At 38.9% G+C, this 18,775-nt stretch overlaps 1 protein-coding gene across 1 annotated transcript in view; it reads left to right on the top strand.

Annotated features, from left to right (window-relative positions):
• Window positions 1-17,640, top strand: part of CCDC158 (coiled-coil domain containing 158) — a 23,670-nt gene extending 6,030 nt beyond the window's left edge. Inside the window, exons 7-20 of the mRNA XM_010078242.1 lie at window positions 722-841; window positions 2,345-2,542; window positions 3,798-4,280; window positions 5,051-5,240; window positions 6,021-6,173; window positions 6,624-6,736; window positions 7,479-7,637; window positions 9,334-9,426; window positions 10,767-10,892; window positions 12,787-12,953; window positions 13,218-13,277; window positions 13,626-13,693; window positions 15,535-15,740; window positions 17,569-17,640. Coding sequence (XP_010076544.1) covers window positions 722-841; window positions 2,345-2,542; window positions 3,798-4,280; window positions 5,051-5,240; window positions 6,021-6,173; window positions 6,624-6,736; window positions 7,479-7,637; window positions 9,334-9,426; window positions 10,767-10,892; window positions 12,787-12,953; window positions 13,218-13,277; window positions 13,626-13,693; window positions 15,535-15,740; window positions 17,569-17,640 — 2,208 coding nt within the window. The remainder of the gene's footprint in view (window positions 1-721; window positions 842-2,344; window positions 2,543-3,797; window positions 4,281-5,050; window positions 5,241-6,020; window positions 6,174-6,623; window positions 6,737-7,478; window positions 7,638-9,333; window positions 9,427-10,766; window positions 10,893-12,786; window positions 12,954-13,217; window positions 13,278-13,625; window positions 13,694-15,534; window positions 15,741-17,568) is intronic.
• The last annotated feature ends 1,135 nt before the right edge of the window (window positions 17,641-18,775 follow it).

Raw genomic sequence — 18,775 nt, 5'->3', positions numbered from 1 at the left:
TGACAACCACTTGGAGCAAAACATGTTTGCCTGTAGATTTCTTAATGTATTAATAGAGAAAAACTATACCTTCCTGTCTTAGGCCTCGGTGCCTCTGGAGAAACTCACTCTGTCATTAAACACAAAGTGAATATGGCTGGATATATGCTTGGGACCAAATTCTCCCCAAATTAACTTAATTGTATAGGAAAGGCCCTGTGTGAGAACAGCTCTTTGTGTCGCTGTAAAAGCTCTCTAGATAGCGTCCTTGATCTCCATAGACAATGTGCTTCAGGCTTTGGTTTTCTGGGGAAGTACAGAGTAGTTATGTAGGGAGGGTTTCAGAGGGAAGTAATCTGGGCCTTAGTGAGATTTCTCCTGATCAAGGGCTCAACAAGATGAAAGAAACTTATACTTGCATTATGTTGACTTTTATGACTAGAAGTACAGCAAATCAAACAAGGAGCTTGAACATTTTTTCTGAAGTGCCTTTTTTTCTATTCCATTCACAGCGTAGTTGAGGAATTTTTGAAGAGTTGTGGATCAGGGTAGAATCCAGTTTGTTCTCAGGAACCTCAGTTAACTCTGCAATGAAATGGAGCCTAATCACTCTGCTGAGCCAAAAGATGACATTTGGACTTCTTTAGAGTAGAACCTAGAAGAAAACAAGAAGAAATCTGATGTACTATTTAAAGTAGCATGCATTAAGATTGTTCGTAATGGATTTTTGTCTTTATTTTAGGTCGAAGATCTCGAGAAGCAGTTGCACATAGCTCATTCTGAGATGGCAGAAGGTCAGACAGAACACCATCAATGCAGCCAAGAATCTGTAAAGCTGGAAAACAAGATTCATCAATTGTTGGTAAGAACAAGTGATAAGTACTGTAAACAAATCTTACTTTCTAAAATCCACTTCTTACTGCTGGTGTTCAGATGTGCACATTGCTTGTTTCCAGAGTGCAGCAGCCACCTTATAATTAAGTTTGAGGATTATTTTTTTGCTAGAAATTTGAATTGGCTGTGAAAAAAGTTTCCCAAAAGCCTTTCATTAGTAACACAGGACATTCAGAATTAAGATTAACTTTGTCATAAATTCAAGTTCCTTGAATTCCTTGAATCTTATGCAAATCATATTAAAGAGCCACCTTCACTTTAATCACAGTGTTTAGATCCCTCTGTTAAGGAACCTTGGTCCCATAACACATATTTTGCAAGATAAATCCAGGATTTTTCTAACAGTACTAAACATTCCTTTGTGACTGAGAATATTCACAAATTGAACATACAGTGTAAAAAAAATGGGCCACATAGGGTTGGTTTCATCATGACCAGCTTCATGTACTATGATTAGACTTGCTTTTCTTCTTTGCATGAGATTATTCCATAATGACTGAATTTTGGGACATCAGAGTGTGTGGTTTCATTAGGTTTGTTTGCCCAATTAGTGTCACAGTGCTTCTGAAGGAGATGTTGAAGTTATTTCATTCCCTTTCAAGAATGTTAATATAGATCTTTTTGTACAGATCGTATATAGATGTGGAGAAGACTGCAGTCAGAATCATCATGGCATAATTGAAAGTTAGGAATCTAACTTTAGGGCCCCTTTTGTTTCTTTGTCTTCAGTTCAGTTTTCATTCTTCCGTCCTCTGAGCTTCCTGCTTAGTTCTCTGCTACAGCTTTAACAATATGCGGATAGTCCCAGCTTCTAAAATAATGGCAAAACATTATTAGGAGAAATGTCTGTTGATAATTCACTTTGGGCACCTTTTGACTTAATATTTTTGAAATTAATAGTTCTGAAATCTGTATGTCAGTATTTTTAATAGTATTGACATTTTAAATTATATATAATTTTAATTATGTACTATAGGATTATGACTGAGGTGGAAAAGACTTAAGCACTGGAGAACATGTAACAAATTACTGCATGAAATGAAAGAAGCAGAGAACAGAACAATTCTTATTAGTGGTAAAGATGGGTGTTTGTCAAGAGAAGCCTTCCTTGGCATGTAATGTAGTGCTTCTTTGTTTTTCATTTGATGTTGACACAATATAATCTTTTTTCATTTTGTACCTTATACTGATTTTGGGATAGATGTAAGTGACATGAGAGACTTCAGTTTTGAGATGTTAACATGCTTGAAAATAATTATAACAGCAATATGTAAAGTTAAAGTTATTGCTTTGTTAGAAGAAAAATTGTAGGAGGTGCGAGGCTAGATGAGCCAGTATTCCTGTCTTCTGCTACGTGTAAATCCGTGCAGTAGTCCCTGTTCAGATATGTAACCTTGTAATTGAATGTTGCTAAAACAACTAAAAATCCTGAACGTGATTCTGCGAGGGAGATGACTTTAATTTCTTGTAGAGTGAACTTCATAAAAAAGAGATAGAACTAAACCTAGAAAAAGAGCAAAACAAGCGGTTTTGGGATCGCAACATGGACAACAGCATCACCATTGACTGTCTAAGGAGAGAACTAGACAACAAAAACATGCAGTTGCAGCGCATGGAAAACACAGTGAAGGAAATGAGGACTGAATGTTACGGACAAATGGAGCGCCAGGTTGGTAAGCAACTGCAGCGTGATAATGTTTGGGATAGAAAGCACACCGACTGGGGGCTGTGCTTCAGATAGAAATACTCTAACTTCAGGTATTGTGGTTGGGAGGCCTCTGGAGCTCCTGTGCCAAAATTCTCCTTCCAAAGATCAGATACATGACAGTCAGAACTTGTACCTTGTTTCTGTTAATCTGGCCTGTCCAGCCTTCATTTCTCTTTGCTGATGGGGGGTGGAAGCATTGTTTTTAATTTTTATTTTTGACATATAAGCCTTAGAGAAAATGAATGTTCTTCCAATAGTGTGTTTGGTTTTGGTTGTAAGCCTCCAAAACAACATTTCGTAAATTTCCAGAAAGTTTGATGCTGTCAGATGTAACAAACTGCTGAAGGTAGTATTTTCAGTAGTGAGCACTTCTGTGAGAATAATTAATAAATTAAAGACCTTCATAATGCCTTACTTTGTGTAGTGCTTCATGGAAACATGACATTTGTGTTTATAACCCTAAGCTGAATGCAATGCTGTGTCAGAAAGAACTAGTTCCAACAAAGTAGATTCCTAGACACTGATTTGTAGTACAATCTTCTTTTTTTGAGACTTCAGCCCCTCAAAAAAGGAGCTGTAATTAGGCAACCCACTCGCAGTTCCACTAGTTACTTTGCATTAAGAGTAGAGATCAAGTAATTGCTTTATTTGCTACCAAACCACAGGTGTGTCCATCCTCACACATCCTTCTACATTTTCTCAATCCATTGTTTTTGTCTTAAAAGCCTCCCACCAGGAAGTTCTCTTCTTCTGTTTCTATTCTATATTCTTAGCAGTTCCTGAGTCACAGTACTTTGTGCTGTAAGTAGTGCACATTGCTGCCAGCAGGAAAAAAGTCAGTGGTAAATTATTCCTGTACGTACAGTTTTTTTCCAGCTTACAGCACAGTCAAGTTTTAACAAAGTTCTTTAGCTCCGACTGCTCTAAATTTTACACTAATATTGCTGGTTTATTAATTTTTTTTCACATCAGTTGAACATAATTAATTTTCTGTGATTACCAATATTCCAAGCAATAGTTCATTTATTAAAATGGAGAAAGAGGAAAGAAAACCAGAAGAATTACATAGTCATTGTAGACCGGACCACGCTGACCTAATTTTCCTGTAAAACTCAGATGCTTAAGATGAACTACAGAAAACCAGAAATGTGACAGGAAATTCTAAAGGTAGGAATAAACATTTCTCTTGGTTGATCCTTTTATTGCTATTATTCAGATGGCTGTAATTAAGGAAAAAAATGAAAGCATTGGAAGAATCTCCTCTTTGACTGTCCAGCTGGAGTCGACCAAGGAAACACTCCGTAAAGTTAAACAAGATCTCACAGCCAAAGAGGTGGATTTGGAGACTGCTGAGAAAACAGTGTCAAATCTGACATCCTGTCTGCAGGAGAAGGAGAGTGCCCTTGAGGTTACCAATAAGGAAATCAAGAAGCTACAGTCAAAACTTGGCAGTAGGGTGCAGGAGCTCCAGCACCTAAAGAATGAAGACGACTCTCTACGCACTGTGCAGTCAGAGTGTGAAACACTGAAACTGCAGGTGTTAGAGAAGGAAAGGATTATTGAGATCTTCCAAAAGCAAATTGATACCATGACCCAGATTGTGGGCCAGCACAGTCGAACTGCTGGAGCAATGGAAGTTGAGAAATCTCAGCTTATAAAAGAAATAAATGACTGGAAACTTGAAGTACGAGAACTTAAGGTGTGCAAATGATGCTGTATTTACATCTCTGTAAGACAGTGTTTTCTCTTTTTAAAAAATCTGTACCTTTATGTGCTAATACTGTGGTTTTAAAGCAGGTCACACGAGGCACCTTGAATCCTAAGAGCACTAGAAGAGTTAGTGGGCAGAGAAGAATAGTATTATCACATTACCACCAAAAATTACTAATTCACTGGAGCAAAGCAGTTGCCAAAAGGCTCGTGAAAGCTGAAATGTAGCATGCTCCCCTTGGTGATATGATTGTCCACATGAGTAACAGAACCAGAAATACAAAGTGTTACTGAGAAATAACAGGCAGTGAGCACTCGGAATTTCAAACTGAGGACACTGTTTGTGACTGGTTATTTCTCAGACAAGAACTGCATGATATAGTAACCTTCTGCAAGTCAGCAGCCTCAGAAAAATTTCACTCCAGATAGGGAATTTCATCCTCTTCTGTGGAAAGACAGTTGACCATTAGGAGTGAATATGGAGGTAGTGCTACAAGAGGATGGAAATAATTTTCATATCGTACACCTGTTAAGAATAAACATGCTTTAAAGCCATCAGATCAGATTCTATTGTACTGTTTTTGCCTGGATTAGAAACTTTCACAAAAGTAACTTGTCTATTCTACTCTATTTTCCTTTCTTGCCTCAAACTGTTCTGTGACAACTGAGGTTTAAAGTAATGATGTCTGCACATCTTTGTGGTTATTGTATATAATTATGTATATTACACATAGTTACTATTGTTTTTTATGTAAGTAGATTGCAAAGGATGAGAAAGAAGCCGGAATACATGAAATGGAGGCCAGACTGAGCGAGCTGGAACTGGAAAAGGTTAAACTGGTAAACACATGCAGTGAGAGGCTCCATGCACTTAATGATATGAAACTGGAAAAAGACCAGCTGATGAATGAACTCCAAGCCAGTCAGAGCGAGCTAGCTGGCCTTGCAGGTGGGGAGCCTCCACTTAGCTCAGCTCAGATAGCTGCTAATTTGGGCTGATGTTAAAAATAGAAGAGCAGTTTGATTGCTGAATCCAAATATGGGTACTGGTGCAGCAGAAGGTTCCCTGCCAGCAGGGGATGGTCACAGTGCTTCAAAGAGCTAAGTCATGGTTTGGGATTCTGGCACAGAATGATGGCATAACGATTTTTATGGCAGTCTCTCACTACCCTGAGCAAAAGTAGTTAAACTGCCTGACTCTGGAGACCAAAGAAGCAGATCTGGTAAATCACAGAACAGAAACCTGACCACTTTTTCCTGAAGGTTCTTTAAGAGGAGCACTAATGCATCCATTAACCATCTGGTCAAATTACAGTGGAACTTTTTGGATTTGTTTTGTTGTGGTTTTGCTACAATGTTATTTAAAAGTTTATGTCCTAAGTCCAAGCTCTGTTTTCACAGCTAATGTGTGGGGGAAGCCAATCAAGACTATATACATATATATGTGTGTAAAGTAAATGAAGGGCTAGACCCGAGGCAGCCACCAAAATTCAGGGAGGTCCTCCATTAAATCTGCACTGCAGCCAGGCAAACGGTAGTGTTCACGTGGTTTGCTTTCTACACAACCCTGTACTCTCATAAAATACCCACTGGTAACATTTGTTTCTTCAGAACTCAGTTGTACTAATAGACTCACCAAGTTTTGTAGAATTAAATACTGTGATTTGACATGGAAGGTCTGCTTTTGGTTTCTGTCACTGTAATTTTAATCTTTACTTATGCTCGCTAGAGGGATTTCAAAATTTGAAGAGATATTACCAGGATAAAATCAAGGAGATGGAAAATACAGCAAACAGACTGAAAATGCAGTTGAAGTCTACTCAAGCTGAACTGGAACAGGCCAGGACAGCTCTGAAGACTACGAAGGGATCTGATGGCCATGGTAATTATGGATTGAGCTTCCCTAAAATCACACACATTTGTCTTTTTAACAGGATTTTTGTAAGTATTGATCCTTTAGTAGATGTTGTAACAATATTCCAGATATTTTGTTTAATAAATAAGCAATATTGCACATGATGACATTTTTATTTTACCTTTTACTACATACTGTAGAACCTAAACTATGAGTTGAGTTTTCTCTGGTGATCTTCATGCAGGTTGCCAGGGAATGCTGTCCTCTTACCTTGTGTGTGTGATGTGTCTGGTACCACTACTTTCAACAAAACTCTGGCTGATTCTGATGGTGGTTTGCGCACATAAGTGACTACAGGATCCTGGCTCACCTTACTTAGTCCAACATATTGCTGATAACTGACTTCCAGAGTCTTTTTTCAGAACTCTGAATGCATAATCAATGTTGTTCATTGAGAATTAACCTTGTCTTTCACAGCTATGAAAGTTGCAGTGGGAATGCAGAAGCAGATCACAGCCAAGAGAGGACAGATAGATGCGTTACAGAGCAAGATTCAATTCCTGGAAGAGGCAGTGACAAATGCAGCTAAGGTCACAAATGCTCCAAGTAAAAGTATTTAACTATATTTAGAGAAATGGTTCTTTGGAGAAATGCATGGCCAGAAGCACAGCTGATCCATGAAGGACCAGAGAGAATTTTACTTGATGTAACGGGCATTGTCCCTGGCCTCCCACTAGCATATATTAGGGAATATCTCCACCACATCAACTACCCTCCTCCATAGAGCCAGGTTTTAATATTTGTTCTCTGTGAAAGAACAGTACCAGTTTCAATGAGAATCAGTCTCTTAGATATCAGTTCTTTTTTTTTTTTAAATTTAAACTAACACAGTCTGTATGCTTCTGAATTTGGCCCACAGTGCTTCCCTTCTTTGTTTTCTGAAGCAGTTGGTTGTAAACTCTGTATGTCAAGGTCTGTCTAGCATAATGAGGTGTTCTAGCACTTTCTGTGACAAAAATCAGTTACCAGTACCTGGAGTTTACTGAATGATCATTTATATCTGTTCACTATGACCTGTGCTCCTTTACTGTCTTTGGATTCTGTGGATACTGAAGCTTTAAATTCCAGTTTCAAAATCAATTTGAGATTTCAGATATTACTTCATCAGGACCAGTCCAGTTGTACTTTTCTTTGTAAGACCTTATCTTCTTGTTGAAAAACTTCATCTTTCTGCAAGATGCTTCTGAAACGGTTAACTTTTGATCAAATATGTATTATGTAGGTAGCTATAAATTCTTGACTCGTACTTTGTTGTCATCTCCCTAAATTCAGGAGAAGCATTACCTCAGAGAAGAAAATAGTAAGCTAAGTCGAGAATTGAGCTGTATTACAGCAGAAAATGCCAAGGTTGCTGCGGAACTGGAGATCCTGAGATCACAAGACAAACGTCTGAAAGAAAAAATACCTAAGATGGAGACAGCCCTTGATAAGGTAACTTAAGGTAGCTCTCAGGTCAGAGAGACTGTAGAGTCATTTGGGAAGAGAAAATGTCTGACCTCTTACCCAGATTGTATTTACTATGTCCTATTCAAATGTACTGTAAGATGCTTAACTGAAAAGGTACCTATAGTTAAGACTGTCTTCTAGGGTTTATTTATGATAAAAGGCTTTTTCATTAAGAGAATCCTTGATTTAGTCCTTACTAGCTCAGGGAAGTACAAACTGCAGGGAATTTAAAGCAGATTGACCTTCCAGGCAGTAGTACTGGCTCCTGCATGGCTCCTTTCCCTGGCAAGAAAGGCTATTACCCAATTATAACAGGGGCTTCACTGGAACCAAGGGAGAGCACACACTGACTCAGTGCATTTGACCATGCTCAGCCCTTTCTGGGGCCTGAGTCAGCCAGCTGTGGGTCCCTCAGGGTGAGGGAAAGTTTTAAGAACATCATGTTGAATTTGCCTTTTTTAGTTGAACTTTCTGTCGCTGACATCCCTGACTCTGAAGGCTAGGTTCTGTGTTTTGGTGTGACTAGCACGTAAATCCCAGGTGTCCACAGGTGAGCTGCTGCTCATACAGAAGAAAGAGTCCTTCCCAGCTGCCCAGAATTTTAGCTTTTCAGGATGTAAATTTCTAGGTAAAGTGTCCTTCTCAGATTCACTTCTATCACTTAAAAAAGAAATATATATATAAATAAAGAAGAGTAATTGTCATACCTCCTGCCAAGCGTGGCATTTCTTACTTCAAATGCTTGACACTGTAAACTTAACTTTTTTTGTAATATGTAATTGTGCACAGTACTAGCCAGCTGACTTAGAAGCTGAGACACAGTGGAGGCCGGTGCTTGCTGAAAACTAGCACATGTGGTACGCTGAATAACAATTCTTAGAAAATTTGTAAAGGTTCTACTGTGTCATCTAATATATACCATTGCAGAGCGTCTATTGTATAAACATCACAAAGTGTGATTGACCATCTTGCTCATCATTAATGATTCAGAGTTAAATGTTCAAAAAGCTGCTGCTTGTAACCATACATCCACACAGCCTCAGTGAGCCTGCCCTTGCCTTGGCAGCAGTCACAAAGAAGCAGAGAAAGTCAGGTTTTATTTTAAAACTGAAGAGGGAACTCTGCTAGAGTGGTAAAAGCAGCCTGGTTCATAAAGATCTTTTACTTCTTGTGCCTCACTGCTTTGATTTAGTGCTTCCTCTCTTCTTGCTAACTATCCTGATAAGCACTCAATGAAAAATAGTTAAAAATATTAGCTCTTCCTATACCTTTTCAGAGTAAACTATTTAAAGAGGAAAGAGCATATAACAACTTAACAAAGGTCAACAGAGTTATCATCCATCCATTTGAGTATAGTTTTGCCTCATTAGCACATTTGAATTATCTAGTCCCAGAGGTGTTCAGTAGGTCTGGGACTCTCCCTGACAGGATTAGCTCCCTTCCTTGGCGCTATGGTGTGCCTATTATGGCTACTGGAATCGTATAACCGGTTGATTGCCTCTCTAAGCATATCAAGAAAAGCATCTGGTCATCTTTCAGTATTTCTATATTTAGAGCTGTAGACAAATAAAGCATCTATATGTGTACATTATTGTTTCTTGATCAGAAAGAAAACATGGAGAAGTGTTATCCACAGAAAGTTAGCAAAGTTAATTTCTGCCTCTTGTATCCTCTCTTGCAGGCATTGGTGCAATTTGTGGAATGTCAGTGCATAATCCAGTGTCAGGAGCAAGAAGCTATGCGCTTCAGACTGCAGCACACTTTGGATTTAAAAGTAAGTATGTTACTGAGAAGTATGGGTATAAAGTTAGATGCATTTACTTTTGGTCCTAACTTCTGGTTTAACCCCATTTATTGCAGAGTACTCTAAAAAGTCTGTGATCAGAAACCTCTTTTCATGTTGAATACCTCATTACTGCACAATTCATGTCCATAATTTCAGTTTCTTTGAAGTTACATTTACAGTAAAGGCATCAAAAAATTAAACAGCTACAGGAATATTTGATCATATGCTTCAGCTATTAAGCATTTAGTTTCTGTGACACTTCAGCATCTTCTTGCAGCTTTAGGCAAATAAAAGCTAGAAGTGTTCATGTTGTTATTATAAAAAATGAATTGAGAGACAAGGTCTATAGGGATGGGTAGTGCCTTTTAGTAGTCTAACGGTTAGAGTTAGAAAGCACTAACATGCTTTTGGGCACCCATGTGCTTCTTCAGGTCTGAAATAAAACCACCAACCTTAAAGCTACGTATGGGCTGGAAACAAGAGCTCTGAGTTTAGTTTGATTGAGCTAATTAGTTAGGCAGCACAAAAAAAATCATTGATTTTTAAGAAGCAAAGAGGGATGTTAGCAAGGGGAAAGGAAATAAGATCATGAGGCATCTGGTACAGAAAGAAGATGTAATTGGCATCTGTGGAGCTACACAGCATTAGAGAAAGACTAGGTACAGGGAAAATCGTGCAGTAGCATAAAGCCAGCATCTCTATCGAATCCAGAATTTTTGTGGCCCAAGAGACTTAGTCCAATCTCTGTCTTTACTGATGAGTCTAATATAGAATATTATTTACCTTTGCCTTATTTATAACCACAGTGAAGCTACTACTACAAATGAATGGTGCGCTTGGAACAGTAGTTTTGTCATAAGAAATTATCATTAATTTTACAGTGACCCACCCCAGTTCTGAGTTTTGAGTGGGAAGTGAAATGTTACGTTCAAAACATATAAAACAAAAACAAGATACATAACCACCAGTGAAGCTGGTGGAACGTCTAGAGAACAAGTCTTATGAGGAGCAGATGTGGGACGTGGGGTTGTTCAGCCTGGAGAACAGGAGGCTAGGGGAAGACTTTATTGCTCTCTACAACTACCTGAAAGGAGGTTGTAGTGATGTGGGTGTCGGTCTCTTCTCCCAAGTAACAAGTGATAGGATGAGAGGAGATGGCCTCAAGTTGTCCCAGGGGAGGTTTAGATTGGATATGAGGAAAAATTTATTCACCGAAAGGGTTGTCAAGCATTGGAGCAGGCTGCCCAGGGAAGTGGTTGAGTCACCATCCCCGGATGTGTAGATGTCTCTATACCCGCTTACTCTGCTTGGCTCCTGTTCTTCCGCAGGAGCTGCAGGGCCCCGGATATTCCTCATCTTTTGCTTCAGGCAAGCTGCGAAACACAGTGCCTCTTTCCCACCTGCACTCTGCTGTTGTGCCACCTTCCCTGAACTTGGCCAGCTGTACCCTTCACGTGAGTACCTGCTTCAAAATTAAAACTGCATTTGAACAGGGATGTTCCAAAGAGTGAAAATAACATGGAGGTTCTAAATGGGAGGGCATCTGGTAGGAGAGTCCAACAGTGAATTCATACCAGCAAAGATGACATCATTTTCTGTAGCTTATCATACGTTATAGCCTTCCAGATTTTCTTTTTTTTCTATTTGCAAAATATAAATCAAAACCAACCAGACAATAAAAAATTCTATAGATTGTAATAGGAGTTTATCTTACCTCTGTCACCAATGACATTTATAAACTACTAAAATTGAAGGTACTGATCTGTTAGCAGTTTGGTTTTAACTTTTTTTTTTTCGCTAGTACTTTACTTGCTGTAAATCACTTAATATTTGGCAGTGAAAATAGACTTGTACGTAGTTCCTGATAAATTTCATCTTCTGATTGACCTATAATAGCTTTTAATATTTAAATGTTTTCCAAGCTGGCCTTCACTGATTTTGACCAATTTTATCCTAAAAGATACATCATTGCCCTTCCTTCCTTTTGTTTTATACATCCACATTTAGATTTAAATTAGATGCTAGTGTTGTTCTGATTTTTCATTACTAAAAACATCAACACAAATCTCTCTTCCAAAAAAAAAATCTTCTGCTATTTTCTGTATAGATTTTTTACAATTCTCCAAAAGGGACCTGATGTATCTCCCACATTAATTTTTACTTCGAAATCTGTTAGAGACTACAAGTTGGTGCAGATATTTTTCAGTAATATTTTCTGGTTTACTTTCGGATGTGGTGACAAACATTTACATCAAGAAACAAAGGATAATTAATTCTGTAAAATATGTACAGCATCAGGCACTCCCATTCTCTTTTCTTTGAGTTAATACTTCTGAGGATGCAGAAGGAAAAATTATAATGTAGTACCCTAACAGGTAAGGCCCTAACAGGTTGTAGGAGACCTTGATTCATTAATCTTCTTAGTTCCTGAATCATTAGTTATTGTACAAAATGAAGCAATTCCAACAGTTGAGACAGACCCTACCTAGTTGATAGCCTGGTTTCTTAGCAGCAATGTGGGAAGGAAGGATTTGGTCTGACTCAGTATCACATTGACCCTTGTTTCTAGCCAGTTCATCCACAAATGAAGCATAAATAAGTGGGAGCAACACTTTGAACATCTAAAGTGCTGAGTAGTCTGGAAAATCCAGTTCTTCACAGAAAGAATGGATTCTTTTGAACTAGGCCTTTGCCTCAGGTCCTGATCAGTATAATGAGAATAATATTGCACTTCACCACAGAGCAGGGCTGCGACACTGAAGTGGTTTATATTTGCAGACAACTCGGCTGTTACAGAAATGAATGCCTAGAAAACACCCCAATATACAAGTATTTCTGTCTTCAGAGCTGGGTTTGTGTGCTGTACAGTAACACCTGGAATCACAGGTTCAAAAGGAGAAAACAGAGTTGTCACATAAGCAAAGGTTACTGGTTATAAGTACCGAAAAAGGTAATGGTTGTGTTGGGTGGGGGAAGCTTTCATAATTGAAGGCTTATTTTAATGTTTTTGACCTTGAAACAGTAGTAGTAACCTTTTTACTTTTATTCAAAATGTAGATGTTAGCTGTGTTCTCCCTTAGTCATATTTAGTTGCTTTACACATTTCTCTCAGATAACTTTCCAGATAAGACTGCACTCATATTCAGAGAGTATTTTGGCAGTCTTGAAGTTAGCATGATCTAGCCTCCACCACTTCTTAACTAAAATTACAAAAAATCCACCCTGTTTCTAACTGGTAAGACAAGAACAGAGGGGGAAAGAAATGCGTGACTTGGGAAGAGTATAAGTAAGAATTAAAAAAAGAGAGTGCCTTTAGAAATACTTTGTAACTGAATGATTTTATTTCAGATGCCTTCCAAGCCAGGCATTTTGAAGGAGGAACCACTGCAGGATCTAAAGAGGATTCTTCAAGAATTAACAAGCTCAGACAATGTCGTTCCCTCTGTGGATCTTGGCAAGAAAGACAGCAGTGGTGGTGGGAGAAAATCAACTTTAGCAACCACAAGGAACACAGTGTAAGAGTGATATTCATACCTAATAGTCCTTTATTTCCCAAAGATGTACCTTACCTCAGTGGTCTAAATTCACTCAAACTCTGATAGACTTTTTTGAGTGAACTCATGTAACAATTTCACTATGCCTTTTATTCACTATTAGAATATGGCTGCCATTGCACTCTGTTTAAAAAACGAGTTTATCTTCTAGAAATGTGAAATGTAGCAATCCTACTGGGAAAGGCTTTTGCTATGATTTTGACAGCGATATGTCTTTCCATGCAGGGAGACTGCAGCTAGAGACTCTGCTACTGAAAGCATCGTGGAAAACGATACTTTTGTCCGGTGAGAAGTGCTTTAACTTAGCTGAGTAACCTGCTTCTCAAAGTACTCATTTGAGATTCAGTTTCCAAGGCTTTTTAAACACAGCATCAGTCCTGAGCTTGTTTGTATTGTTTTATTCATAATGCTAAAACCTTCCTGGGAATTACAAAACAAAGCTGTGATGTTACTTTCATCCCAGTATGAAAGAGCTCTGGAATTTAATTTGCATCGTTTGCCTTTAATATACATGTACCAGATCTGGAGGTTACATACGAGAGCTTCATGCTCTCACTGTGGAGGCTACCCAGCATTACCAAAACTTAGCATAATACCTCCAGAATGCAAGTTTTGCCCTTGTTTTGCTTGCAGGGATCCTTCATGCTTACCTGCTGCAGATCTTCAGTCCCTCAATGTTACCCTCCCCTTTACATCTCCCGGTAAGTTTTCACTGGCCACGTTTGAGGCTGAATGTGCCGTATCGATGTGGAACTGGGATATTACAGAATGTTGCAAAAAATACAGCCCAAATACAGGAACCTATTCTTAGGTCATTCATTCAAATACCTCTTAGCAGGTGGTATGACAAAGTCTCTATTGCACTTACTGCAAAATATGTATCTTGTTGGAAACCAGCTCGGTGGAGGCTGATACCAGCACACCTAGCATGGATATCTTCCATGGTAGTTATTAATGAGCAGTGATAGTCTTGTCTAATTAGCATGGATAATAGTGTCAAATTTTGGTCCTCAAATTTAGGCTCTTAAACTCTCTATTCAGGTATCTGTGGATGTGCTTTTGAGAGGAATCAGGTTGTCACAAATTTGATTGACTTCCACTGGGTGGTCAGTGCCTTGTGTGTGACATTAATTTAGTAACCTAACAGAAATATAAAGATATGGCTTTGATCATCAGGGTTTGAAGATACTAGTCTTAGCTGCCTTCTGGTTTGTTTCCCACAGATTGGGATTTTCCCACTTTCTGTGAATTTTCTGTGAAAATTACCTGCAGATGCTGAAACTTCTAATTGTTATCTCTTAGTATTTAAGCCACTGTGTTTCAAAGATAGGTTAGATCTCTTCTCATTCTCCTAAGGAGTAACTACTACGGGTACTCTTTTTAAACTTCTAAATATTAAAGAACATCTCCTGGGTAGATACTGTCAACCTTCTAGCTAAAGTACAGCAACATCCAGGGATTTTTCCTAGCTTCCAAAGCAGCTGCAAGTAGTGTTTTTTACACAGAAGATTTGAGAAGTAGTTGAACAAGGGGAATTTTTTTAGGACCCTCCAAAATTTTATTTTCAGGATGTCCCAGGAGGGATGTTAGAAGTAAGGAAACAGACTATAGGAAGAAAAAAGAAGATTTGTAGTAAATCTTCCCCTTGTTATTTACATGCAGCTTTTTTTTTTAACCTACACAGTGTATATGCCATACATAAGAAAATATGTTGCATAATGTCTTGATTTTATGTTTCTCTTTTCCTTATGACTTCCTTTCTGCCAGGAATTCACAGCATATCAGTTAGTTATTGGAAAGGAGGGAAATGGCAGACACGTGTAAGCAATACTGGTTTTTCTGCTTCTCATACCAAGTAACGAGATCCGAGGCAGCAGTAACGTAGGGGGAGCCTCTGTTGTTAGCAGCTGTGATATTCCTGCCGATCTCTGGCCCACCAGGATCAGGACGATGCACTGAAACATACCAAACCCACTCAGGTTTGCTGAAGGGTGAGCATTGCTGCGAGCAAATGTTCCCATCCTGTATGCAAGCTCCCAATTTATTACAAAGGATTACATGACCTCAGGTTTGTTTTTACATTCTACTGACCTTCAGGTTTTGTCTGTTTTCCACTACATGGTGTTTTGAACCTTCTGCTTCTCACGCTTGCAATAGGGCTTTCCGCAGTGTTGCCTCACTTGTCCACAATCATTCTCTAACCTGAAGGTCAGTTTACATTTTTGCTGACCACCAATTCTTTATTCCCACAATTCCCATCAGGCTTTTTTGGAAGTAAACGTGATGTGAGTGGCCAGCAGAAAAAACAGGCACTGGTTTCTCTTAGGCAGGCAGGTTTACTCACCGTTCTTCACAGGGCCATCCCTTTAACAGAAACAAGCATGTTTTGCAAAGAGGCTATAGTTGCCTGCTACTTTGGCTACTAATAAGGAGTGGAAGGGATCAAAGAGTGCAATGAAGGGAACCCAACCCTGTAGCTCTTACAGAGATAGCATCAGTGTTCAGATGTGTGCTCACAGCTCTTTGCTTGGTGATCTCCTAGGAGGTACATCCATCTTGTCAGAAGCGCCTCATTGCACATCCTCTCCGAAGAAGGTCTCACAGGAGAGATACAGAGAAAGGTCTCCAGTCCACTCACTATTGACTTCTCCACCCGATGACCTTGCAGCTGGCCCCAGCACCTCACCAGAGCATAGACCGTCCATGAGGAGGTGTGGCTCTACAGAGGGTGCAGCTGTAGTGTCCCAGGTAAGTAAGTCTGGTCCCATTTACTGATCAAAGAGCTTGGCTGGGTCTGTTCCCAAGCAGTATGATAAAGGAGTTGCAAACTGTAGGTTAAATTCAGCCCTTCAGTAATTCCATAGAAACCAATGGGATCCCACCATCCTTCACTGATACAGCCTTTTACAGTTCATGATTGTGGTACCTGTACCTCATACTGCATTTATTTTCTGTGTACTTTTGTAATCTGTCGCTTATAGAATCCATTCACATTGCTGAACATGAACACTTAGCAACTCTCAAATATCCAGGGCTGACACCAGGTTGATCTTCATCTGTGGTACCAGGAAGTACCATTACAGTGTGCAGATGTATTGAAACGTGATTGCCTGATGGTTCATTTTAAAGCGCTGCTTTAGCAGTTCTGGCCCACTTACCTAAAGGTGATCTGGGTTTGTTTGCATCAGACTGCCTTTGCTACGTTCTGTTCAAGTAGAGGGTTTTTTTCTGCGATGAATGAATTGGGAGTGAAATAAAGCAGCTAATTAATGTGTTAATACAAAGATAAGATAAGATAAATGCCATATACCACGAAATGTAAGAACTGGTAAATTGCTTTATTCAGGTAAATAGACTGTAGGGATGCTTAACATCAATATTTGCAGTAACAGGCAACACAGTTGCCTAATATTAATATTTTTAATAGTTGTTGTGGTTCCAGTAGCACAGAAACTGTTCTTCTTAACTGCCAAAGCATTACCTGTGTTTTTGCATGGGGTCAGTTCAGATGTGCCTGATTTACTAGCAGTACCCACTTCTCCATTATCCTGCTCCTAGGAGAGTAATGAGATTAACTCCACAATGCAGTGGTGCTCAGCCCCTTAACTCTAATAAGCTTCAAGATCCTTAACATTTCAAACATGGCAGCTGCTCAGGGGTGCCTTCGTGTGCTGTCACATCCAATTAAATGAAATTTTTAACAAGCTGGTAACTTTTTCATGGAAACTGAAAGATACTTTGACAGCAGTAGACTAAAAAAAACATTGTTCCCCAGCAGTGGCCTTAGAAGCATATCCTTTCCTCCTCAACTTTTCGTTAATCTGAAATGACCACAGTGACAATGGAGAACTTTTCTAGTTCTGTTCTTGCTCCCTGTGAAGTCACTGGTAAAATGCTCGTGATTTCCTGTGATGGCAGGATGCCAAGTGAGGTGGAATTTCTTTTCTTTGCACTTTTTCTTACTGCACATTCCAGTTACTTCCCCTTTAAGTCTCCCTGCATAGATCTGGGAAATAGTCCTACAACATACAGCGCACAAGTAACCGGACTTAGATAAAACTAATCAAATTATTTATGTAAAGTATAAGGTAAGTGTTCTCATTTTTATTCTTTGCCATCCATTAGCATCTTCAGTTTGCCTGTTTTCTATATCCACATAAAAATATATATTCCTATCTATGATGTATGAAGAGTAACTGTATGAAGGAAATGGGAAAAAAGCTTTTCAAGTGCCTATTAACTAAACCCATTTCCATGAGCGTTGGGCCAAAGGTATTAATTTCACACCACCCTGTAAGAGAGATTGTGAAATCAATAGCTTTTCACCACTACTCCAGCATTTGACACTTTGGCTTTGCAAAGCAGATGAAGTGGTGCCTGTTCATAACTGGGCTTACCTTTTTGTTAAGACCATGTATACAAAGAAATGCAAACTAAAGTTGTGTTTGTAAGGGCTTGGTAAATACAGTGCAATGTGCGGGAGGACATGACAAAGCTTCAGGTGTCTGCACCTGAGGCCTCGATCATTTTAACATAAGATGATCTTCAGATAATTAATTCTTGCTGCTATTTTCAGACATCAATGATCAGAACTCAGGAAATGAAGATAGAGAAAGCAAAGGAAAAGGAGAAGAAGCTGTCAAAGTGAAGATGCTGTATACATTAGTGATTACTTTCACGTATGTACATTGTGTTTAAAATACACTATACTTTTAAAGATTTATAATAAAAATTCTTACAGTTTTGTAATTCTTGCCTTGAACCAGGACACTCTTTACAGTTGTTATTTTTAAATGAATGGGAAGTACAGAGGAGTAAAAATACATCTAAATACAGACTCTTCACTGGCACACATTTTCAATAGGTGAGGAACGCTGGCCACAGGGTATTGCTGACTGCTTCAAGTTCCAGTATTTCTTCTATGCATTCTTGATCTTGCACACCATTTCAGGTCCTCTTTTTGAGAAAGATCATTTTGAAATGGTTTGTTGGGCATTTTTTTTCCATTCTAAAATGAATTGGTTTCCCTTGCCCCCATATTTCGTGTTATTAGTTCAATAAATTCTGATTCATCTGGATATCCCAGAGCTGCCAAGTATTTCCAATAAAAGCAGGAAACCTGCACATGGCTCCTGTTAATGTTGAGATTAAGTGTTGAACCACATACCTACAACTGCAAGACTGCACAGATTTCATCCTATATTAAGCAGAGTGGACTCATCAAGTGGTATTTCTTGTGTAATTTTCACTGCTTGTTAGGATATTTGGTTTCATTCATAGTACAGATGGAGAGTTTGCAGTGTGCCCTGGGATCAGCTTTGTAAGCACAGCACTTGTATTTTGACTTACAGCTGAGGGTCCCTAAGTTTCTAGTTCGTTTGGGACTTTTTGTACTTCTTCAATCAGTGTCCTTCTATAAAAACTAAAATAGGTGATGTTTAGGCTGAAAAAAATACATTTTGAATCTATAGTGGCTCTTTTTCTCAGAACAGTCCAGTATGACTTAAATACCAGGCTCCATCACCCATTTTAAGAAGTTTGCTGAGATAGCTGGGCATATGACTGTAGTCTCCACAGTGCTCCTCAGTTGAGTCACCAAAACACACAACCTTCTCTTAATATGAGTGCTTAAGTATGAGGTTTTCGAAGGCCATTCCTAGTGTAGGATTAAGTAATAAACAGGAAGGAACATTGAGCACATGTACCATATACAAATTTATTTCAAAACATCCTATGACTTCTGACATCTGAGGATTTTGCAGCAGTGGGCAAATAACTTACTG

Source organism: Pterocles gutturalis, unplaced genomic scaffold, assembly GCF_000699245.1.
Source record: "Pterocles gutturalis isolate BGI_N339 unplaced genomic scaffold, ASM69924v1 scaffold39853, whole genome shotgun sequence".
In the NCBI taxonomy this organism is placed as follows: Eukaryota; Metazoa; Chordata; class Aves; order Pterocliformes; family Pteroclidae; genus Pterocles; species Pterocles gutturalis.
This window is presented reverse-complemented; position numbering and strand designations above follow the sequence as displayed.